Genomic DNA, 21965 nt, shown 5'->3' with positions numbered 1-21965 from the left:
TTCATACTTACTTGTTTGTTTGTTTTTTAATAGAATTTATTGATATTTCCACACCAAACAACAAATAAAAACATACAAACTACATAAAATACAAATACACTACAAAATACAAATAACAATCAAATAAAACTAATACATACCTAACACCACAGGAACACAGGAACACACCAATTAATTATTATTTAAACCTTATTTCAAATCTTACTGGGGGGGGGGGACTTCCTCCGTTCTCTCTTCTGCGTTCAGTTCGAATTTACTTTAGTAACTTTGTAACTATTTTTATATTCATTCACCATTATTCTTAATCTAAATCATCTAACATCTTATCTTATCTCTGTCAACTTATTTCTAACCATAATATTTAACATAAAAAACACAATCTTAACTTCTTATATACTATTTTAACCTAACATTATATAGCTAACGCCTATTATATTCACTGATTTCACTTCAAATGTCCAATTTTTCACGTTGTTTCAAATAATCTTTAAATTTCTTCCAGTCTTCTTGCACCTTCTCCTCCCTCTGGTCTCGGAGTTTCGCGGTCAGTTCTTCGAGTTCCATATAGTCCATTAACTTCATCTGCCATACTTACTTGTTTTATTTATTTATCCATTTCATTAAAAAAAATTGCACCTCTTGATTGTAAAAAAAAAGCACTCAAAGCAGTTTTTTTTTAAAAAAAGATTAAATCGTAAATTCAGGGAAAATTCACAATACATCAGAACATACAAGAAGTTAAAATACTAAAACAGATTAAAATTCACACCAGCGTTTCTAAGTGTATGGGTAGCCTTGCATACCCAGGCACCCAAAATAATACAGGGAGGGTGCCTGTTTGATTTCAACAGGCAGGGAGTTCCAAAGTGTAGCCGCTGCCACACTAAACGGTTTAATGGATATAGAAAATCTGTGCTACGTAAACTAAATGACCTTTAGGTCCAATATGTGATTAAAGGATATAGCAAATTAATTTCAGTGATCATTTATACAGTTGTTGTTTTTATGCATTGCAGTGTGATGGACAATACATCCCCCTCCCAAGTCTCCAAGGCATAGCTGTTTTGAATATCCCAAGCTACGCTGGTGGGACTAATTTCTGGGGCGGAACCAAGGAGGATGATGTAAGCAGGGTGGGGGGGGGGTTGTTTCTAAAAGTGTTTTTGCCGCCAAGGTCCTGTGAAGCAGGGTTTCTGCTGGTTTTATTGACAGTATGTCCAGGTTTGAAATCTTCTATTCTTAAAATCCCTACATATTTGTTATTTCTTCATATATGCATAAAATAGTAAGGCTTTCGTCACGCTGCAGTACATCAACCCCAGCGTGATGACAAAACGACAGGTAGCAGACCCATTCGGAGAAAAGACAGCCGGGTATGCTTGCCCCTGGGCCTTGGAGGATGAAGCCGGCCAGGGGGGCTCTGCCAGGGGCCTGCTGGACTTGGCATGCCGAGAACGCCCCTTGTCTCCCAGCCGACTTGGGGACTTCATGGGTGAAACACCCATGATTGTTCGTATACACTGCAAGTCTTTGATTTGCATTGCTGGTGCAGACATGAGTAAAATGTGTAGTGTCAGACGGGGGGCCAACTTGAATAAAATATGGAGGGGGGGGCAGGTAAGCCCCACCCCACATAATCAATCATATGACATGGTGTGCACGCACCATCAACTTTGGGGAGGCCCAGCCCCCTCAAACATTATACTAGGGGGCCGGAGACCCCCTTGGCCCCTAGGAGTTGGCTCCTTTTGCATCAGTTCAGAGTAGGCGTTGGTGTCAGCATTGTGGTGCATCTGGTGAGCATGACTCCCGCCCCGGACCCAGAGAAGCTCTGCATGGGCCTGGCAGGCAGCCCAGGTGAGCAGTTTAATGGTGGTGAAGTGCCCCCTGCCTCAAAGTCTCAAAGCGGCTAACATTCTCCTTTCCCTTCCTCCCCCACAACAAACACTCTGTGAGGTGAGTGGGGCTGAGAGACTTCAGAGAAGTGTGACTAGCCCAAGGTCACCCAGCAGTTGCATGTGGAGGAGAGGAGACACGAACCCAGTTCCCCAGATTACGAGTCTACCGCTCTTAACCACTACACCACACTGGCTCTCAGTAAAGGGAGGAGGGCTTGGCCAGGTGTGGGCAAAGGGGTTGGTGGGTAGGCCGGTTTGGTGAACAGGAGTGTGGCAGCCCCTAAGTGTCTAATATAAACACTGTTAGAACTTTTACTGTTTTACAAAGTTACAAATGTATAACAGTAGGGTTCTTTCAGCCACAGGAAAACTGGGCGAATGGGCTGCCCCAACTGTTGATGGTCATGAATCATGGAACTGTAGGGTTGGAAGGCACAATGATGGTTATCTAGTCCAACCCCCTGGAATGGCAGGGGGCAATGGCTGTAAAGTGCCCCAAGGAATGTGGGGGGTGGGGTTTCCCCCAACAGAGTGCACCTGAATTGTGTCCCAAATGATTAATGTCTTCATTGAGGCTTGAGGGATGCTGATTTGTATGCTGGAGCGCGTGGTGTGATTTCAGTTGCACCCGTTCCGGTGTCCTCCTCGATGGAGTTACACAGCATAACAGACAAAAGAGTAGCTGTGAGCTGCTGGTAGGCTTCCATCGGAAGTGTAAGCCAAGACTTGTGTTTCCTTTCTGTCCACCAGATATTTGGGGCACCATCATTTGATGATAAGATTTTGGAGGTTGTTGCGGTATTTGGCAGCATGCAGATGGCTGTTTCTCGTGTTATCAAGCTACAGCACCACAGGATAGCCCAGGTATGTGTGTCTACCGGGAAAAAATAAACACACACGAATCAGAACACCATACCAGAAGCAAAGAGACAGAAAGAGAAAGTGAAACCCAGGCTCTGTCTGGCCCTACTTTTATAGCCAGCATGACCTTGACAGAAAGAGATAACAGAATCAGTTTAAGCCCGCTGTACTCAGCTTCTCTGAAGGTATAACCCAAACATCATGAACCTCCTGCTTGTTTCTTTCACACAGAGAAGCTTCCAGAACCTTCTTGAGTTTATTAGAATAGGAAAGATCTCTACACATCAGATCAATACTTTCTGGACTAAGAAATGGAAAGTGACACTTAGATCCGTCCAGCTTGGCACAAGGGAACCTTGACTAGAGTGAGGTTGCCATTTGGTGTCCTGGTGGGAGAATCCTTGGCCCTAGCAGCCCTGGGGTGCCACCTTATCTTGCATTGAACAGTCCCTGTGGGATTACAGTTATCAAGCTTCTTCTCAACATCTTCATTGTTTGATCTCCACTGCTGTTGGTGTCCTCATACTTGGATTCCCTGTCCGGGCAGCGCACTCTCTAGGGTTGAGCAGCACTGGTCTCTGATTGCGCATGCGCCTCAGCAGTTTCCCCTCCCCTTCCTTCAGCGACATTTCCCGTAGGGACACGGTATAGAACATGCTAGTTATACGGTATATGAAAATGGAAAAAACCGAGTCTGCAGGTTGACATTTTTCATGAAATCACCCTTCATTAAAATCCATTTACTCTTTTCCAGTGCCGGTCGGTAAAGATCACCATACTAGGAGAAGAAGGAGTCCCTGTGCAGGTGGATGGAGAGGCATGGATCCAACCTCCAGGAATTATTAAAATTGTGCATAAAAACAGAGCACAGATGCTAACCCGAGACAGGGTAGGTGATAGAAAGGATATTTTGTCTAATATATAATGGGTTGCCTTCAAGTCCCACCTGGGGTAGACCCACTGAAAGGAATAAACCTGTTAGTCATGTCTATTACCTTCAATGGGACTATGATGAGTAGGATTATTATTATTATTATTATTATTATTATTATTATTATTATTATTATTATTATTATTATTAGAATTTACCCGGGGGTCTCATTGAATACCACCTACTGTCTCCTGTATAAATCCTTTTGTGAGGAAACAGATTTTTCTGTGCATTAAGTAACATGCAAAAATAAGAGGTTAGTGTATGTGCTTCAAATACCTTAATCTTTTTAATGAGGAAAAAGTAAACATCCAGCAAGCCTCACGTGTACATTCGTGTGTGTGTGTGTGTGTGTGTGCGCGCGCGCTCGCACGCACGCACGCACGTGCACATGTGCATTATTTACCATAAACCAGTACTCCTGTAGTGTTTTGTGTTTGTGTTTGGTTTTTCACCAGGGATTGTATGATTCCCCCCCAAATGCAGACACAATATTAAGCTTATTTTTGGTATTAGTTTTCATTGTAAAAATTAATAGAGTGACATATTTTAAAGTACGGTATGAATTATTGTGCATAACGATCCTACATGGAAGTATTGGTATTCATGTCAAACAAATTAATAAAAATTAATAGAGTGACATATTTTAAAGTACGGTATGAATTATTGTGCATAACGATCCTACATGGAAGTATTGGTATTCCTGTCAAACAAAGTAATAAAAATTAATAGAGTGACATATTTTAAAGTATGGTATGAATTATTGTGCATAACGATCCTACATGGAAGTATTGGTATTCATGTCAAACAAATTAATAAAAATTAATAGAGTGACATATTTTAAAGTATGGTATGAATTATTGTGCAGAACGTTCCTACATGGAAGTGTTGGTATTCATGTCAAACAACTTCCTCGATTCTGAACAGGCCTTTGAGAGTACGCTGAAATCCTGGGAAGACAAACAGAAGTGTGATTCCTGCAAACCGATCCTGAGATCCCCTTTGTACCCTCAACAGGCTGTGGAACTGGCCACTGAAGAGGAGACTTTGCAGATCCAGTCATCTTCTCAGGCCGCAGAGGAACTGATTAGCAGGTACCTTTGCTTTGTTTTCTTCACGAGGCCTTAAACTTGACAAGATCCAGGCCTGACAATGTCTTTGCATCTAATGTGCCGTAACGTAGACCAACTATTGTGCTGAAATACCATGTCAGTGGATTGATTCTGAAAATGTTGCTTACCCCCTTGGTCCCTCTGTCATGTTTTTGTGCCTGCATGGCTTCCCTCTGCCCTAGTTGCGAGTGACCTGTATCTCTTTTCTTCCTGTTTGGGCAGCTGTTTATCGACAGAGAATGCTTTTCTCATTTCCTTTCTCTTTTTCCACCCACAACATTTGTTGCAGAATCTGTGAAGCTGCAAAGATACACAGCTTGTTGGAACAAGAACTGGCTCACGCAGTAAATGCATGCTCTCATGCGTTAAACAAAGCCAGTCCAAGTTTTTCGGAGGTAAAGGAAATCTATGGTGCTAGTTGAATATGATTGTTTTGTTATTTATTTCTTCTGTCATTTGCTTCCTATGAGGTATTTTGAAGTTACTTACAACACAGTCAAGACATATATGAAACACTCCCCTATATAAAAACAGTTTTAAAACGAAAATCATCCATTACAAAAACAATTAAAACAATGATTACATACAGAACAATATATATAATCCATTTCAAATCCAGTAGCAACAGCGCCACTTAGAAGGCTTGTGAAGGAAAGTCTTCAGCAGTTGCCTCAAAACAAGATGGCGCTTGTCTGATACATAGCAGAAGGGTGTTCCAAAAGTTAGGTGTCGTCACCTCTAAGGCCCAGTTAAAACTTGGTGCAGAATGGACCTGCAGACTGCCCTCTCCTCAACATATTTGTCCCAGATCTCTTAATGACCATCTCATGTACATGTTAAATGGCAATGGGGGCAGGATGGGACCCTGTGGTATTCCACAGCACAACTGCGAGGCAGCTGAGAAATCACTACCCAGTCCTATTCTCTGAAACCAACCCTGGAGATAGGATAGAAAATACGTATTTTTAATCTTTTTTGCCCAGAGTGGCTGGGGAACAAAATAATAATAATAATAATAATAATAATAATAATAATAATAATAATAATAATTATTATTATTTAAAACCGTGTCCCCAATACCCATCACCCAGAGTCTGTTCAGGAGGATACTATGGTTAACGGTATTGAAAGCTACCAACAAATCAAGTAGGCCTAAGAATAACAGGGTCATTAAATTGCAGATTTGGAAGAGACCCTGAGGGTCATCTAGGCCAACCCCCTGCAATGCAGGAATCTCAGTTAAAGAATCCATGACAGATGGACATCCAACCTCTTACTATGTCATCACCAGTTTAGACATTGTTTTTCTTTTGGGTGAAGAGAGAGGCAAAGTAGGGGTGGAGCAGCTCCCCCTTCTCTCTGACACCCAAGAGAGCATTTCTCCGTCTTCTCCACGCAGAGGACCGGCCACTTGCTTCGGACATAGCCGAGGGAAACCTTCTGCATAATTTTTAACCTCTCTTGCAAAGATGGCATCACACTTCCCCATCCTTCTGTAATAAAGGCCATCCGTCAGGGTGACCAAGGAAGATTCAGTCCCACAAGCAGCTCTGAGCCTTGACTGGAATGGGTGAAGGTAGCCTGTTTCATCCAAGTATACCTGCAAATTTTGCACAACCTTTCTCCAAAATGGGGGTATTTGCAACTGGGCAATAGATGTCATGAACTAGTGGGCCTCCTTTAGGCTTCTTCCGGAATCACTGAATCGCCACCTCTTTCAGGATAGCTTGGATCATTCCCCTCCAGCCAATTGATGTGTATTGATCACACTCTAGACATATCTGGTCCTGCCTCCCTCCTCTGGCAAGGTTTAATAAGCCTCGAGGGGGCAATGGTCAAGGGAGCACGTGGTTGGCCGCATCCTTGCAAGCATATTTTCCATTCAGTTTTTCTTTAATGGGGGGGGGGGAGCAGCAGCACCTGCACAGGGGAATGTTTTAAACCAATTGCATCTCTACGATGGCTGATCAATCCAAAGTGAAGCCTTGCTATGTAGAATGTTTTAGAAGTTCTATATCAGGCATGTCCAACAGGTAGATCGTGATCTACTGGTAGATCACTGGACATCTGTGGTAGATCACTGGTAGATCACTGGCTCCCCCCCAAAAAGCTCAGCAACTTTGGCTCCCCTAAAAAACAGCTCTACATCTTTGCCCGGAAGCCCCCAAAACAGGGGTTTCCTTCCTAAAAAAAAAGCTCAACCTTGACCTGAACCGCCCAAAACATGGATGGCTTTCCTTCCTAAAAAAAGCTCAACAAAAAGCTCAAGGGGTTAGATCACTGCCAGTTTTTAACTCTGTGAGTAGATCGCAGTCTCTTGGAAGTTTGATTCTGGCTGTTGAGGAATGATCCTGTCACTTATCATTTTCGGACATTGAGAAAGGATTACTGAGGCCGTTGACCTTAGGATTGTGTCCGGCAGTTGAGAAGTTGGGGGGGGGAGGCTCCCCATGATCTTTCTTTCTCAGTGCCACGAGTACAGAACAAAGACTCTTGCAGAGCAAGTAGCACAATATGACGCCAGCGGGTGATCCCAAAACAGGCACTGCATAAACCTCCCCAGGCCTGGAGGAGATTTCCTTCCTGATCCTTAATAAAACATTTAGCCACTGAAAAATTCCTATTTATTTATTTACATTACAGTGGTACCTCGGGTTACAAACGCCTCAGGTTACAAAAACCTCGGGTTACAAACACTTTGGGTTACAGACTCCGCTAACCCGGAGGTAGTACCTCTGGTTAAGAACTTTACCTCAGGATGAGAACAGAAATCGCGCGGCGGCAGCGGGAGGCCCCATTAGCTAAAGTGGTACCTCAGGTTAAAAACGGTTTCAGGTTAAGAACGGACCTCGGGGACAAATTAAGTTCGTAACCCGAGGTACCGCTGCATTTCAACACAGCCTTTCAACAAACGTGGTCAGTAGAGTTAAGGACCCTGTTAAGATTTGGGAAGGAAAAGCCAGCTGCGTTTATTTGATTTTTCAACTATTATAAACTGTTCACGAGTAAATGTGCTCCTTGGTTTTCTTCCTGCAGAGCCTTACCAGAAACACTGCCCTGGAAGTCGCCGTCAACATGAAGGCTCTGCATGATGAAACCAAATCCTTGCTAGTAGGAAGAGCTCCTTTGGTAAGTGAACTTTTTTCTCCCTGTTCAAATTCAGGCACTGGACAGAGACTTTTCTATTTTAGCAGGCATTTTAAGGAACCTCTTTGTTTGTATGATTAATTCTAATTGATCTTAGCCGTTGCATGCTTTTTGAAAGTTTTATGTACATTGCTTAGAAATTCCTGTGACTGAGTGGTGTATTAATAGCTCAAATACATAATAAATAAACAAACTTGGAGGACTGGGCACTTTTGGAGCAGGACTTCAGTATATTATTTGTGTTATCTCAACGCCTCATTTATTCATCTGTGTGGTGGCTACAGTTGCTCCCGACAACATATGTAATCAGTAGTTTACAGCATTGGTTGGGAATAATAAGAAATGGAAAATCAGTGCAATTTTGAAAGGTTCAGTCTCCGCGTTATTCAAAATGGCACCCCATTGCAATTTAAAAAATGAAAATGGTAGTACATATGGCACATCTATTTAATTGTAAAGGTTGGGGAATGAGATGCTCCCCTTTAAAAAGGACACAGGCCTGATAACATTTTGTGATTTGTTTCCGCAGCAGTTAGAATCCCCTCATGAAGAACTGCTCTCGACAGCTGTGCACAATTTAGAGACTGAATTAAGGAAGCTGGCCGAGATTCCCTGGCTCTTTTATGTTCTACAATTAAATGACGATGAGGTGGGTGAAATTCACACTTGCAAGCCTTGCTTTCATTTTACTAAATCAGTAAATTGAATCATGTTGGCACCCAAAAACTCCTTTGCGCATTATATCCATCTTTGCTATTGCTATTTTTTTTGGGGGGGGGGTGCCCAAGTAAAGTATCTTCATTTTCTCCCAGTGCGTTTCTGAGCACAATTTAAAGTGTCGGTGCTGACCTTTAAAGTCCTAAATCGCCTCAGCCCAGAATATCTGCCCGTTCAACCCAGACACTGACACGTCTTCTGGTGGCTGCCTCCCTACGAAAAGTGAGGTTACAGGGAACCAGGCAGGCGGCCTTCTTGGCGGTGGCTCCTGCCCTGCGGAAAGTCCTCCCGTCAGATGTCAAGGAGATGCAGAACTACACAACTTTTAGAAGATATCTGAAGGCAGCCCTGTTTAGGAATGTTTTTTTAATGTTTGAGGTTTTATTGTGTTTTAAATGTTTTGTTGGCAGCTGCCCAGAGTGGCTGGGGAAACCCAGTCAGATGGGCGGGGTACAAATAATGGAATCTTTATCATTATTGTTGTTGCTTAAACGTACAATAAGGCAGCCACAAATGGGAAACCTTGAAAATATTTTCCCTTCTTCCAGCCCTCTCGCCCCTGCCCCATCCCACCTTAAGTATGTTTTCAAGCCCAATTCAGCTGCTCCGTTTGGGGTGGATTGGGGTAGGTTAGGAAGAAACCTACTGTCAGGAAACCCCCCTCCCCACGGCTGGTGGAGTTGCGGGAGCGTTTGCAGTATAGAGAACCTCCTCGGCTTTTTACCAGCTCGTCCTCCCCCTGCTCAGCTGGAAGCGACCATTCCTCTAGTGGGGAGGGAGAGCCAGAGGCAGGAAGGCGGTGCAGGGGCTCTGACAGGATCGCAGAGCCTCAGCGCCGAGTGGATAGCGGGGAACGGGGTCAGGTTCCCACGCTCCGAGGGCGCAGGCAGGAAGGATGTGGAAGGGGGAGGCGGGGGTTCAGAATCCCGCACCTCTTTTGTTGGACTAAGAACCGGAAGGATTCATTCCTGGACTCTGCGGAGGGATGAGATGGACGTTTGATCTTTTGCTCCACTGTATATAGCTGTGCACAATAAAGAACTTAGTTTTATAAGTTCTGCGTTTGGCACTTTACTCATGAGCAACCACTGAACGTCCTTACACCTACCCCAAATCTTCTGTATTTTTTTCCTTTTTCTCGGCCAGACAGACAACATGTACTGGACATTAAAACTGCTGCCTGGCTGGTCAGATTTGGCTATGTGAAAAATATGAGAGAGACATTGCACTTACCTTTGTAAATCAAGAAAATCTTTGATAAAAAAAATTTTTTAAAAAAATATTTGGCTATGTGCTGACATCATGGTGGAGAAATGAAGCTGATTTATAATAAGGGCTGTGCTTTTTGGACTGTTCTTGTGACTTTCACCCCCTTTACAATTAGACCCCCCCAAAAAAGTCACTGAAGAAGAATTACTGTCTGAGGCACCTTGCAGAAATAGTGAAAGTTCCTATTCTGTCTTCCCATTTTTCAAATGCAAGTTTTGCCCTTGAAATTGCCATTCCCACCCCTGAATTTTTAAGTTTTGCTTCTCAACATTGTTTTTTCCTTTCTTTTGTTTTTTTAGGATCCTCCTTTGGAATATGCTAAAAGAAACAACAGAAGCACAGTATTCCGCATAGTGCCAAAGTTTAAAAAGGAAAAGGTTCAGAGACAAAAGACTAGCCCTCAGCTTGGTATGCTTTCTAATAATAATAATAATAATAATAATAATAATAATAATAATAATGTGGCTTTGGGGGAGATGTGGTTCAAATCTTTCATTACATGCTCAGATGATGAATCGTTATTATCTGTCTCAGCTTTGAGCTGAAGGGAACCTTGACCCATGTCCTTGGATAAATGACCTGTGGTCTGTTTCACTGTTAGAGGATGTGAAATACCTCTCACTGGTTTGACTGTCCTGGGACTAGCTAGCCCTTAAAATCTAATATAGCCGTACCTTGGTGGTCGAACGCCCTGGAACTCGGACGTTTTGGCTCCCGAATTCCGCAAACCCGGAAGTGACTGTTATGGTTTGCAAACGTTCTTTTGGAACCCGAACGTCCGACGGGGCTTCCACGGCTTCCGGTTGGTTGCAGGAGCTTCCTGCAGCCAATCAGAAGCCACAATTTGGTTTTGGAAGTCAAACAGACTTCCGAAACGGATTCCCTTCGAATTCCAAGGTATGACTGCATTAGTTTTCAAACGGTGGGATTCACCCTCCTTTCAGCAATGGCCAGCAAGCATCCCTTGTCCTCTTGTACTGATCCTCCTCTGTACTGTACAGTTACAGGCAAGTGTTTGGTATGTTCTGGGGTGTGCTCTCAGTTTATGCCAGAAAGCAGTGTGGTTCAGAAGCCTGGCCCAGTGTTTTGTTTTTTGAGTTTAAATAAACTTTCCAATCCTCTTCTCCCATTGTTACAGAATGTGTACAGGTTACTACTTCACTATTGGTTATAGAGACCTCAGAGTAGGGTCCTTTAGCAGAGAACATTTTTGAAAATGCTAAAAAAAAAGAAGAATAGCAAGCACAGAATTCTTAATAAATGCAAGAGGCTTCGTTGAAATTATTGGTTGGCTGTTGCTTACACTTCAGAGGCATCGTGTGTCACATCTAGCTTATGAAACAAAATAGCACTGCGTAAAACACATGAAAATTTAAACAATGGCTTATGTACTCATTCCTCTTTATTAAATCCCTTTCTCAGTTTAATGTGGGCAACTAACCTTGGACAACAATGTTGACAGAACTTTTAAATGTGCTACTTTGCCTGATAGGGCTAATAGATAATTTTCTGAATTAAGAGCTGTAGTTGTTTATGTTTTAATGAGTACTGATTTCCCCCCCCCCCCGTACTAACATGGAAACCAATAAATCATCATTTGTGTGCAGCAGAACATGCACAGACCTTGTAGTACATCTTCTAATATGGTTACAAGTTAATTAGTTGGTGTTCAGGAAGCTTGATAGCTTTGATGCTGAAGCTGAAAGCATGGCTGTCTTCCTTTCCTTTTTTTAAACATATATTCACAGGTTTTCTTTAACTGCATGGAAAAACAAAGCTGCCAGTTTTCTCAAGACTATATTTGACTTTTGCTATCACTGCAGTGTTCTAGTCTGTTTTTCACCCTCTGTGGCCTAACCTTTGCTTGTGATGCAGTTGAGCATGTAGAAATTAAGGGGGTTTTGCTCTTAACTTTGGTAGTTCAAAAATGGGGCACAGACGAAGTTGCTGCTTGGCTGGATCAGCTCAGTTTGGGAGAGTACAAAGAAATCTTCATCAGCCATGACATCCGAGGCTCTGAGCTTTTACATCTGGAAAGGCGAGATCTTAAGGTATTTTCTATGTGCTACTTTTCTGCTTATGATAATTTTTCTTTGATAGAAATTAATTAAAAAACTTTCCTCTGTCCCTATTCCAGCTGTGTGCTTGTAGCTTGGCTTTTAATGTGCAAACTTGCAAAAAAAAAAAAAAAACAACGAACAAACAAACAAAAAAACAAACCCAAACTAGCATGCTGTCACTTAGGCCAGGCTTTCATCTTCTAATTAACAGGAATATTGGGAATTTCCTTCTTTCAATGATTTATACAGAGTAATGTTGGAACCGGGCTTTGAGAAATCGCTAACTGTATTGGCTGTATTGATTTATATGAAAATAATTACATTGACATTAAAAGGGCTTATGTTGGAGACAATCAAGATAGACGTGATGCAAGATTTTAAAATACACCCATCCCTCACTCTGGGTCATAATCCCTTTCTATTTGAGGCGTTCTGGGGTAACCTAAGTAGGTGTTCTGCATTTTGTATCTGTCACTGCTGCTAGTCAGACCAGCTTTGTAGATAAGATAGACCAGGCAGGCAGCCGTAGTTCTTTCTGCTCTGAACAGAATTGTCCACAGAAGCAGCTCACCCTCCACCCCAGCCCGCCTCCCCCTTCTCCCTGTCCCTCCCACTATCCTGCCAGCCACTTCTGTGTGTACATTTCCAGGAGATTTTCTCCACTCCTCCACCACCATCGCTCTTGTTCTACGTCTGTCTTTCATTTTAGGCTATCATCGTTGATGCTTGGGGCAACAGTAGAGAGGCCAGGAGTTGTCTGCGGATGTAATTCAGCTCATTCTTGACATCTCCTGAACAGGAGGGAAATTGTGTTAGGCATAATGTTTAGTTTCTGTTTCTAATTGCCAGTTAACTCAATTGTGTTCATAGTTCTAGATTCCAACCCTGTCTGGCATGTCTAACACTAGCTGTATGAGGAACCGTATTATGGAAACTTGTATCCTGACACAGCTGGCTTCCTTCTGGCAGTTTCCTGGCCTTTAGCAGGTTTCTGTAGTAGCACCACCTCAGTTTCCTGGGCATCAGTGAAGCTATTATCCCTAGTTCCAGGTGTTTCTCTGGTATACTTGTAGTGCACAGCTGTCAACTCTCAATGCTGTTTCCCAATGCTATAATAAGGGAATTTCCTGCAAAAAAAAAAAAAAAGGAAAGCTATGCTGTAGTGTGCTGCTGTGCATTTTGCATCTGCGTGTGTTAAATTTTCATTAATTTCTTTCCTGGAGAAGGTGAATGGAGGTGTATCGCTTTCTCAAATTAATAGCGTCTTAGGGGAGGTATAGACAAATGCCTTAATTGATTGAGCGTTAAATGCAACAGGTTCTGCAGAAGAATTGTGCAGCTGCAATTTGCAATGAGCCCACAATGCCTTAGTTTACAGGCATTTATACAAACAGGAAGGTGATTCACGGGAATCACAATGTTTATGAATTGGCTCTGTTGAAATTTGTAGTGAAATATTCAGACTTATTTGAAAAGCTATAATCCTCTCTTTCATAAAATATGACAAGGCAGCCCATAACATATAAAATACAACAAAATCAGTCTATTAATATCTATAAAACTATAAAATCTATAATCTGTAATTAAAAGCATCAGTAAAATGCCAGTAAATATTGGTTGTTTTAAAGAAAACATTTTCAGAAGACATCAGAAAGGAGGCAGGGACTGTTCCTGTTGAACCTCTGCAGGCAGGGAGTTCCACAGGAAAGGAAAGGGCTTGCTACCCTAAAGGCTCAATTCCTAGAAGAAGCCATCCAAACCTCCTCAGAGGCCTGGGAGAAATGGAGAAGAAGATATAACTCTTGATACTACTAATAATTGGTTAATTTAATCATATTTCTTTCCTATTGATTATGAACATATCTAGAATTATTTCTGATTATCGTGTCATTTTCCAATTTCACTATCTTAGTGGAAATGCCTAATTTCTCTTAAGAAAATAATACTCATTTGTTAAGTACGAGAAAGGTAGTTTACATGCGTATTTTTATGTAATAAATCCTGCCACTAGAGAGTAGTTGAGACATTTCCCTATGTTTGTAAGCTGTCCAGTTTTTAACTAGTTATGAAAAGTATTCCCCCCCCCCAATTATATTTTGGTTACCGTACTTCTAAAGTTAATGGACTGCTTTGCATGACATGGTAAGCCATGTGCCTGTGTGGGATCCCAGAGACGAGGTTGGCAGGAAGACAAAGAAATCTTGAGAACAGGCCCCAGGGGGAGGGGACCCAAAGAACAGGGTCACTAGGACTGAGTCATGAAGAAGGGTATGCTTCAGTCTGTTACAGGTCCTGTTTGTTCCAAAATACATGTTCAAGAAAATGGCATGGTACAGTCATCCCTGAACTGTATACCACTGCCATTCAAGTCAGGATGAACATAAAGGATAATTCAATAATGTGAAGTTGCCTCAACTGCAAGGGAGAATTTTTGTGTGTGCAAGGCTTCTCTGTGAGAGACTCACTTTTCCTGTGTTGGGTAGGAAGTTAATGAGAAGAAGCATTCAAGAATATTATTGTTTCCTTTTTCCATCCCACAAACCTAGTTCAATTTGTTATACTATTTTTATGGAAAGGATCCCGTCTGCAATTTCTGAAAAGTCTAAAATTGTGTATGGTCAAAACACACTAGGTGAAATTAGGAGGGATTGCCAACAATAATAATTTCCTGGACACATGCCCCCTTTCTACCCCTATTTTATTATATTTTATTGCCGGATGTGTAAAGCAGAATGTACATGGGTTAAATGCATGTAAGTTGTGGGCATACTGTATAAATTCCATTGTTTGTTGCTGATCATTACAAAATATTTGATTAGGGGGATTATTCTGAACACTTCCTTTAAAAAGATCGGCCTTGGAAGTTGAGTTGAAGGCACTAATTTTTTGGAGTAATCTTATTGCAACTTTTGTGTTAATCAGGCAAGATTTTTGGTAGACATTTTGTAATGACTTCTTCTCAGAAGGAAACTTTTCTCCATGTCCTCTGTTTACCAGCCGTATCCCTTGTTAGGATACTCGTTTAATCCTAGCAGCTTCATGATGATCTCCGTGTAATGAAAAAGTGACACTTGTCATTCTGAAATGTGGACATGCAGTGGCTTTCCAACTTGGGTGTAAATAAACACATCAAAGTCTGTGCTTTCCCCACACATAGAGGAAAACCTATTGTTCTCTGAAGGGACCTTGTCATTTCTGCCAGTCAAGAGATTCATTCCACCAGATATTAAAAGAGAGGGATTAAACCAGGCTTTTTTGGGGACGGGACGGGACGATGACATACACATAACAGAAGACAAATCTGAGATGTCTTGGTCAGAAAAATCTGTTGTGGGTCATAACATTTAGGATACAATGGAGATAGAACATAGGAATCTGCCTTATACCGGTACTATCAGACCATTCATCCATCTAGCTCACTATTGTTTAAATGGACTGCCCCACCTGGAGATGCTGGGGGTCTGAGCCTGGGTGTTCCTCTGTACAAAGCATGCTCTCTACTGCTGAGATGCAGCCCTTCCCTAGAGGTTAACATTTTCTGGATATATCGAGAAACCTCCTGTTTAAATGCCCCATGAGTTTATTAGATCTTCTTTGCATTATTGTCGCAGGTAAGTAACGTTATCTAAATCTATTAGGAATAAATTACAAAAATTGTCTTTTACATCTTAATATTTAGAAATACACCTTGTTCAGGAAATTACATTATCATCATCATCACTATTATTTGCATGGCTTTTAAGAACTCTGCCATGTGTATCAGTCATGGGAATCGGTGCTTATCACATGATTAGCACAGTAGGAGGGAATTTTCATTATGGGTTCCTTGCTCTCCCCCCCGTGCTTTTGACTAGAGGTAGGATCATTCCTGGATATCTGCCCCCTTTGCTGGCCATCTGAACCTGTCCTCATTGTTAAAGGTTAAAAGATCACTGGGTGCCTGCGAGTGAACTCTTGTGACTGACCTTTCCATTCTCCTTGTCTTGTAGGACCTGGGGATCACGAAGGTGGGTCATATGAAGCGAATCCTTCAGGGAATTAAAGAACTCGGCCGGAATTTGCCATTGACTGAAGTATAGCTCTATTGCTGGCCTCGGAAGAAGAAAGGCTGTTTATGCAAAGCCGTGGAGGCGCAATTACCTTCTTTGTAGGTTTCTGCACGGATGTGTGAGTGTCAGTATGTGGCGTGCGAGGGATTGTGTTGGGGGCATTGCTTGAAAAAAGAGCCTAAGGGGAGTCCTCGGAAGGTTTTTGTGGGCCTAACGTTGCTGTGAAGTACATCGCGAAGAGCAGCTCTTAAAAGGTCGGCTTTTGACCGAAATGTGGGCTGGGTAGCTTATGCGTTATCTAGCAAAGGGCAATCAAGATAGGATGGCTTTCCTTTCATACATGGGATTTCTCAGTACTGCAACCAAAAACTTAATGCAGCGAGAGCATTAGATTTGAAAAATTCCTGAGGCCTGGAAACACTTGCCAATGTGTTGGAGGGACTGATTACCGGTGGGTTTTTCAGGCAACCTTCCTCTTCTGTCTCTGACCAAGAAATCAGGCTGGAGCCACCATGCTGTATACCGTGAGTGCAAACTGTGATGCCTGGTTTGCCTGCCTGAACTGTCTTTTTTGTTGCATGACACACCTGACACTTTACAGACTTGAACAACTTTTATATCGGTTTGGAATAAGGTTTAATTTATTACTATTCTGTATCTTGTGTTGGTTGAAGGCTTTTTCTGACGTTGTTCGTACCCTAAACGTGCTGTGAACATCTCTGCTATTCTCCAGCGTGGGATGTATATTAAATATAATGGAAAGTTTATGTCCTCTGGCTGCAAGTAACTTAATAGTATTTTTAAAAGGCTGGTACCTCACAATATTATGAGTTTACTCCCAAGAAACAGAATTATCTGAATATTTTCTTATCGGCTATGAAATATGCAATGTTTTATCTCTTACAGCCTCTCTTAAGGCAACTGCTAGCTTACTTTGAGTATTTAAACTTCAAAGCATGGCAGCATTGTGACTCATAGCAAGGTGGATGTTTGCTAATTCAGTGGAAGCAACCAGATTATGTTCACAAAACTAAGATTACTTCATATTGAAGGCACACTTGGACCAATTGTTTGAATATCAGGGCTTGATTATGTATTTTTTAACGGAATCAGTAAAATTACAGAGCATATCAAATATTCAGTTTATCAACACAAGGCATGTCTTTCCTGTAAATATTAAGCAAATACTTCTTTTAGTACAGAAATTATCCTCTTTAGAAATATTTAATTCCTGGGATATGCGTGAAGCCTGTTTATCGGTGTATTTGTTAAAATGGACTAGTAAAATGGATTAAGAATTGTCTGTCTTAAAAATTCTAATCCCTTTATTAAAATAATATAAAATGTATTTGTATTTGTTTCTCAGCTGAGGCAGAGCTCTTTCAGGTGTATGCTTAAGCTTTTCACGTTAAAAATAACCAGTGTCAAGTACTAGGTCCTAAATTGACTGGCGTGATATAATTAAAGATTGTCCAACAATGAAGAGCATAAAGACAGTGCCTAATAGAAGACAAAATATCTATTCTGATATATGTCATGATTTCCCCTTCTGCTTAAGTGGCAGTGAGCAACAATGGGGAATCCTGAGCGATACTACAATTGAATGCGATCCATCATAGCTTCTGAAAGAAATTTGATCAGCTCAGATAGCAACTATTGCTCATCAGAATTATGGTAGCATTTTATCACTCCAAATAAGCTGGACTTTCTTACCAAGCTTAGGTGGAGCTCCACAGAAAAAAAACAGCATTCAGCATACAGTTTTCAAAATGATGTTGTGCTTTTGTGCTAACAGTGTATGAACAAATCTTTTGTTGCATATACTTTTAAAAGTAGAAGTACTTGAAGCATCCTTTTATATTAAGATGAAACTTGTCATTTCTTCATTGTTGTGAAATTTTAGCTATTTTTTAAATGAACCGTATAGCTCAAAAATACACACACTAACGATTTTCTAGTTTTATGGTGGTCAACGTAAGATTCACCATTAATGTTATGTACTCAATTACGATAACTTGCAGCAGGAATTTGTTTACTTTTCCAATGATAGCACTGGTTCTCTCAAACTTTGTCTTACCTGCCCACAAAGGCACGTAAGGGATTAAATGTGAACTCTTAACATAGATGCCCTTGAAAAGAGCTAGCCTATTTGGCAGAGATCCACAACTCTGACATTACTGCATCTTTTTATAGTTTCACTGATTTCTTTATTTTAGACTCTTAAAAGACGACAACATTTTCAGCTGGTGATTACAATTACAACGGTAGATTTCTAACACAGAAATTTTTTCTAGGCTTTTTATATTGGCTCTGCTCCAAAGATCTCTGTGGGAACTTTGATGTCCGCACAGACTAACACATGAACAGCTTTCTTTATTCACTTTAGCTTTCGGAAGCAGCATCAGTGTCATGTGATGGATACAGAAGCAGAGCAATCTTTGCTAATGAAGTGAGTTGATTACCACCTGAATAGGAAGGAAGCCTAGATGAAAATTATATAAAACCTTGGCTAACTATCACATACCAAAGATGAAAACTTGTGAAACAGGATGAATATCGCCACTACTAAATATTTCCCTTAAGGACGTAGCGTTAGGAGGACACTGCGGACACATGCATATTAAAAGAGAGTTACGGAAAGATGGTTTGCAAAGTGGCATGACTGATGTATTGATGAAGCTTTACGAAGGAGCAGAGGCTGATCTGCATTGTTTCTCAACATCTGTACCAATTGCCAGATAGTATTGCTGCCTATAAGGACATTCTGATTTAGAACTAACCTGTTGTAACGTTATTTGCTCAAAAGGTTGCATCTGTTGCCTTTGAAATGTACAATGCCTTCTTTTGATTCTGAACGAAAGTGAAACGCAATTTTTCCAACAGTATCTGAAAGGGTTATTACATAGAAAAACCACATAGAAAGGAGAATGTTAGCCGCTTTGAGACTCCTTCGAGTAGTGAAAAGCGGGATATCAAATCCAAACTCTTCTTCTTCTTCTTATGATCAACCTGGCCATGACAATTTGGTTATATAGCCACCATGCCTTCTGGATGGAACATCTATATACAGTTTTAGGGAAGCAAAGTGTGCATTGAATACAGAAAGGCATTTAAAAAAAAAATTGAATGTTTGGTACCGTATTTGAAATAGAATGCCCCCATTGTTTGCAGTTTGACACTTTCTTTTGAAATTTTCACAAAGCATGGTTTTCCCTCGTTCCATGGATTCATTCCACTGTTGCCAGCAGATAGCTGAATCTTTTATATACTTTTTGCTTTTCAACTGGAAATAAATGTCAAGCCGCTTCATGAAAGCTGCACTAAATCCTCACCCTATGTACATTCTCTCTTCTTAGATATCTAGATAAAATTTGTTCAGGTATGGTTGTTGCCTTCTATTTTGTCTCAGAGGCAGGTGGCCAGTTTAACATTTAACATATCCCTTTAATGTATTGGTGAGTGATAAAATACAGAATTATTCTTTCATTTAAACTATACCTTGAAAACAAGAGTTTATATTGTATGCCATAGGAGATAAAAAGTTAGAATTAATATTGATTTCAGTTGTTAATATTTATAGTTGCACTGTGAAGGTCCATCACTCTTTATAGCTGTATATGCATCATTTTTATATAGGCAAAACATGGTTGACAGGTCTGTCAACTAGTTACATTAAAAGGCTTGTGTGTGTTTGTGTGCATTCAGATTTTATGGAACACATGGTTGGGGCAAATGGCTAAGATAGAACAATATATTATAATTGCAACCAATGAATTGCCAGAAATGCTGAGCAGGTTCTGGTCATAGTGTGTCCAGTGGGTCAGAGTTGCTCTCCCAACACTGCTGCTTACTTGGATGGGATTGATGTGAGGGCAGCAGTGAGGTTGGGGCATGGTGGGTTCTTTCCTGGTGCACCCATGAGGCCACAATGTTGCTGCTGCCCAGTTAAGCAAACAGGACTCGTGCCAGTGTTGGCATGGCAGATCCAGCCCCTCCCCCACTGCTGACGGGTTCTGTTGATGTTTGGCAATCTGGCCATTGCGGCACTTTTAGATCCCATTGATTTCATGTGCTGAATTAAATAGGTGTAGTGCATCAGCACTAGTCTATTGTGTATTAACACTTGTACAATAAGCACTTTGTGTACTGAGATTTGATGCTACAGATATTTGGTATGGCACTGAGACCAAGAAAGATCTGTGCTCCTAATCCACTGCAGAACTTTTAAAGACTAAAAGAATGATATTTTTACAGACACGTATCCTTGATAAAGAGCCCATTTTATCTTTGGTTGTGTTTTGAGTGTTTTAAGAGCTAAATAAATAGTTAATGGGTGTTCCATTACACGTGGAAACAACGCATTAAAAAACCCAACAGCTTCTGGATTACAGCATCACTAAGAAATAGAACCCAATCTTAGGCTGTGTATGCAGAAAGGTTTGGGCTTCATTTTCAGGGCTCCCCTTAAATTCTGTGAGAGAAATCGTGTCCTCTTCACAGAGGGCACGTGTTGCGGTGAAATCACTAAGACCGACCTCACTGTTTGTGTGGGTGGGAAAGATTGGATAGCCACAACAACCTGATTGGGTCCCTCATTTGCTGGGGTAATTCTGGCCAATGGGTTGAGAGAATTTGCAGCCGGGGGACCTATTTATACCGCTGGACGTTGCGTTCAACCACCCACCCTCCCTATATTTAGGGTCTTGCCATGACCTTGCTATGCTGTTGTGGGTCGTCTGGGCCCGGTAGGAATTTTCCCATTTGGCTGATTGGCTGGTGCCACTTGGGTTTCGCCTGCCACGTAGCAAATCATCACAACTTTGTAAGGTTTGGCGGTTAGGCATTGGTTCAAGGTGTGGTGGAGGGGAGGTTGTCACACCTGCTCCTCCCAATGTGCGATAGGATACCCCATTAAAGGAATCCAGGTGCTCGCCATGCTTTTGTTCGATCTCCTTCCAGGGGTCAGGGCCACGCCAGAGCACCTGGGAGCATTTTGGGGTGAGGTTGCGTCTGTGGTAGGACCAATGCTCCCCCAGGATGTTTACCCTTACTGACTTCTGCCGGTGTCCAGTTGTCAGTGCTGCCCTGCTGGAGGTGTAGGTGCAGCTAGTCGAACCAATGCCTAAGCAAACCACTCACATTCTGTAATCAATAAACTTGTGGCCAAAATTAGGACAATAACCTTAAACTAATATTGGTGTCAACTGTGTCTTTCTTTGGGAGGTCTTGGGGGTGTTCACACGCAAAGTAAATGGATTTCAACCATCAAAACTAAAAGTGGCACAGCCTCCTCCCTTGAAGACTGTGGGTTTGGGTTGTAGCCAACTAAGTTCTAGTCCGAGTAGACTCATTGTAATGGACCTTTTAGTTGTGGCCATTAATTTAAATGGGTCCACTTGGAGTAGGACTAACATTGGAGACAATCCATTGATATCCCCAGGGACAGACAACATGTTTCTCCTGCTAGCCTACTGCCATTTGTTCCTGAGTATATTCCTTATATTCCCCAGATATGTCCATGGCTGCTATTCTCTCTTTTGAGAAAAAGTAACCACCACCACAATTTTGTTGTGTGGTCCGTGTATACTTGTGACAATCAATACTTTTGCCTTCACCGAGATGTGATTGTCAATCACATTGACAGGTGTTTTGCTAAAAGAGGGTCTTCAAAGATGATAGTCACTTTTTTACTTTTTGAAGTACTGAAACCCTAAGAAATATACAGTATTTTTCCGTGTATAAGACGACCCCATGTATAAGACGACCCCTATTATTTGAGTCCAAAATTAAGAAATAAATAATTGCAACATTCCATTCTTTCCAGTAGCACCTTAGAGACCAACTGAGTTTGTTCCTGGTATGAGCTTTCGTGTGCATGCACACTTCTTCAGATACATGCACACGAAACCTCATACCAGGAA

At 41.5% G+C, this 21965-nt stretch overlaps 1 protein-coding gene across 4 annotated transcripts in view; it reads left to right on the top strand.

Annotated features, from left to right (window-relative positions):
- The window catches only part of DGKH (diacylglycerol kinase eta), a 103183-nt gene extending 85404 nt beyond the window's left edge, over positions 1–17779 (top strand). For 2 of the 4 annotated variants that reach the window (XM_033154303.1, XM_033154302.1), the window contains exons 21-30: positions 1017–1124; positions 2649–2762; positions 3514–3648; positions 4618–4784; positions 5092–5197; positions 7839–7931; positions 8479–8598; positions 10235–10343; positions 11856–11986; positions 15985–17779. In XM_033154303.1, the coding sequence (XP_033010194.1) occupies positions 1017–1124; positions 2649–2762; positions 3514–3648; positions 4618–4784; positions 5092–5197; positions 7839–7931; positions 8479–8598; positions 10235–10343; positions 11856–11986; positions 15985–16074 (1173 nt within the window). In that variant the 3' untranslated portion in view covers positions 16075–17779. Of the gene's footprint in view, positions 1–1016; positions 1125–2648; positions 2763–3513; positions 3649–4617; positions 4785–5091; positions 5198–7838; positions 7932–8478; positions 8599–10234; positions 10344–11855; positions 11987–15984 lie in introns of those variants that run through there. The other 2 variants (XM_033154304.1, XR_004427002.1) reach the window with 2 other exon arrangements.
- The last annotated feature ends 4186 nt before the right edge of the window (positions 17780–21965 follow it).

Source organism: Lacerta agilis, chromosome 7 (genome assembly GCF_009819535.1).
Source record: "Lacerta agilis isolate rLacAgi1 chromosome 7, rLacAgi1.pri, whole genome shotgun sequence".
NCBI lineage: Eukaryota > Metazoa > Chordata > Lepidosauria > Squamata > Lacertidae > Lacerta > Lacerta agilis.
This window is presented reverse-complemented; position numbering and strand designations above follow the sequence as displayed.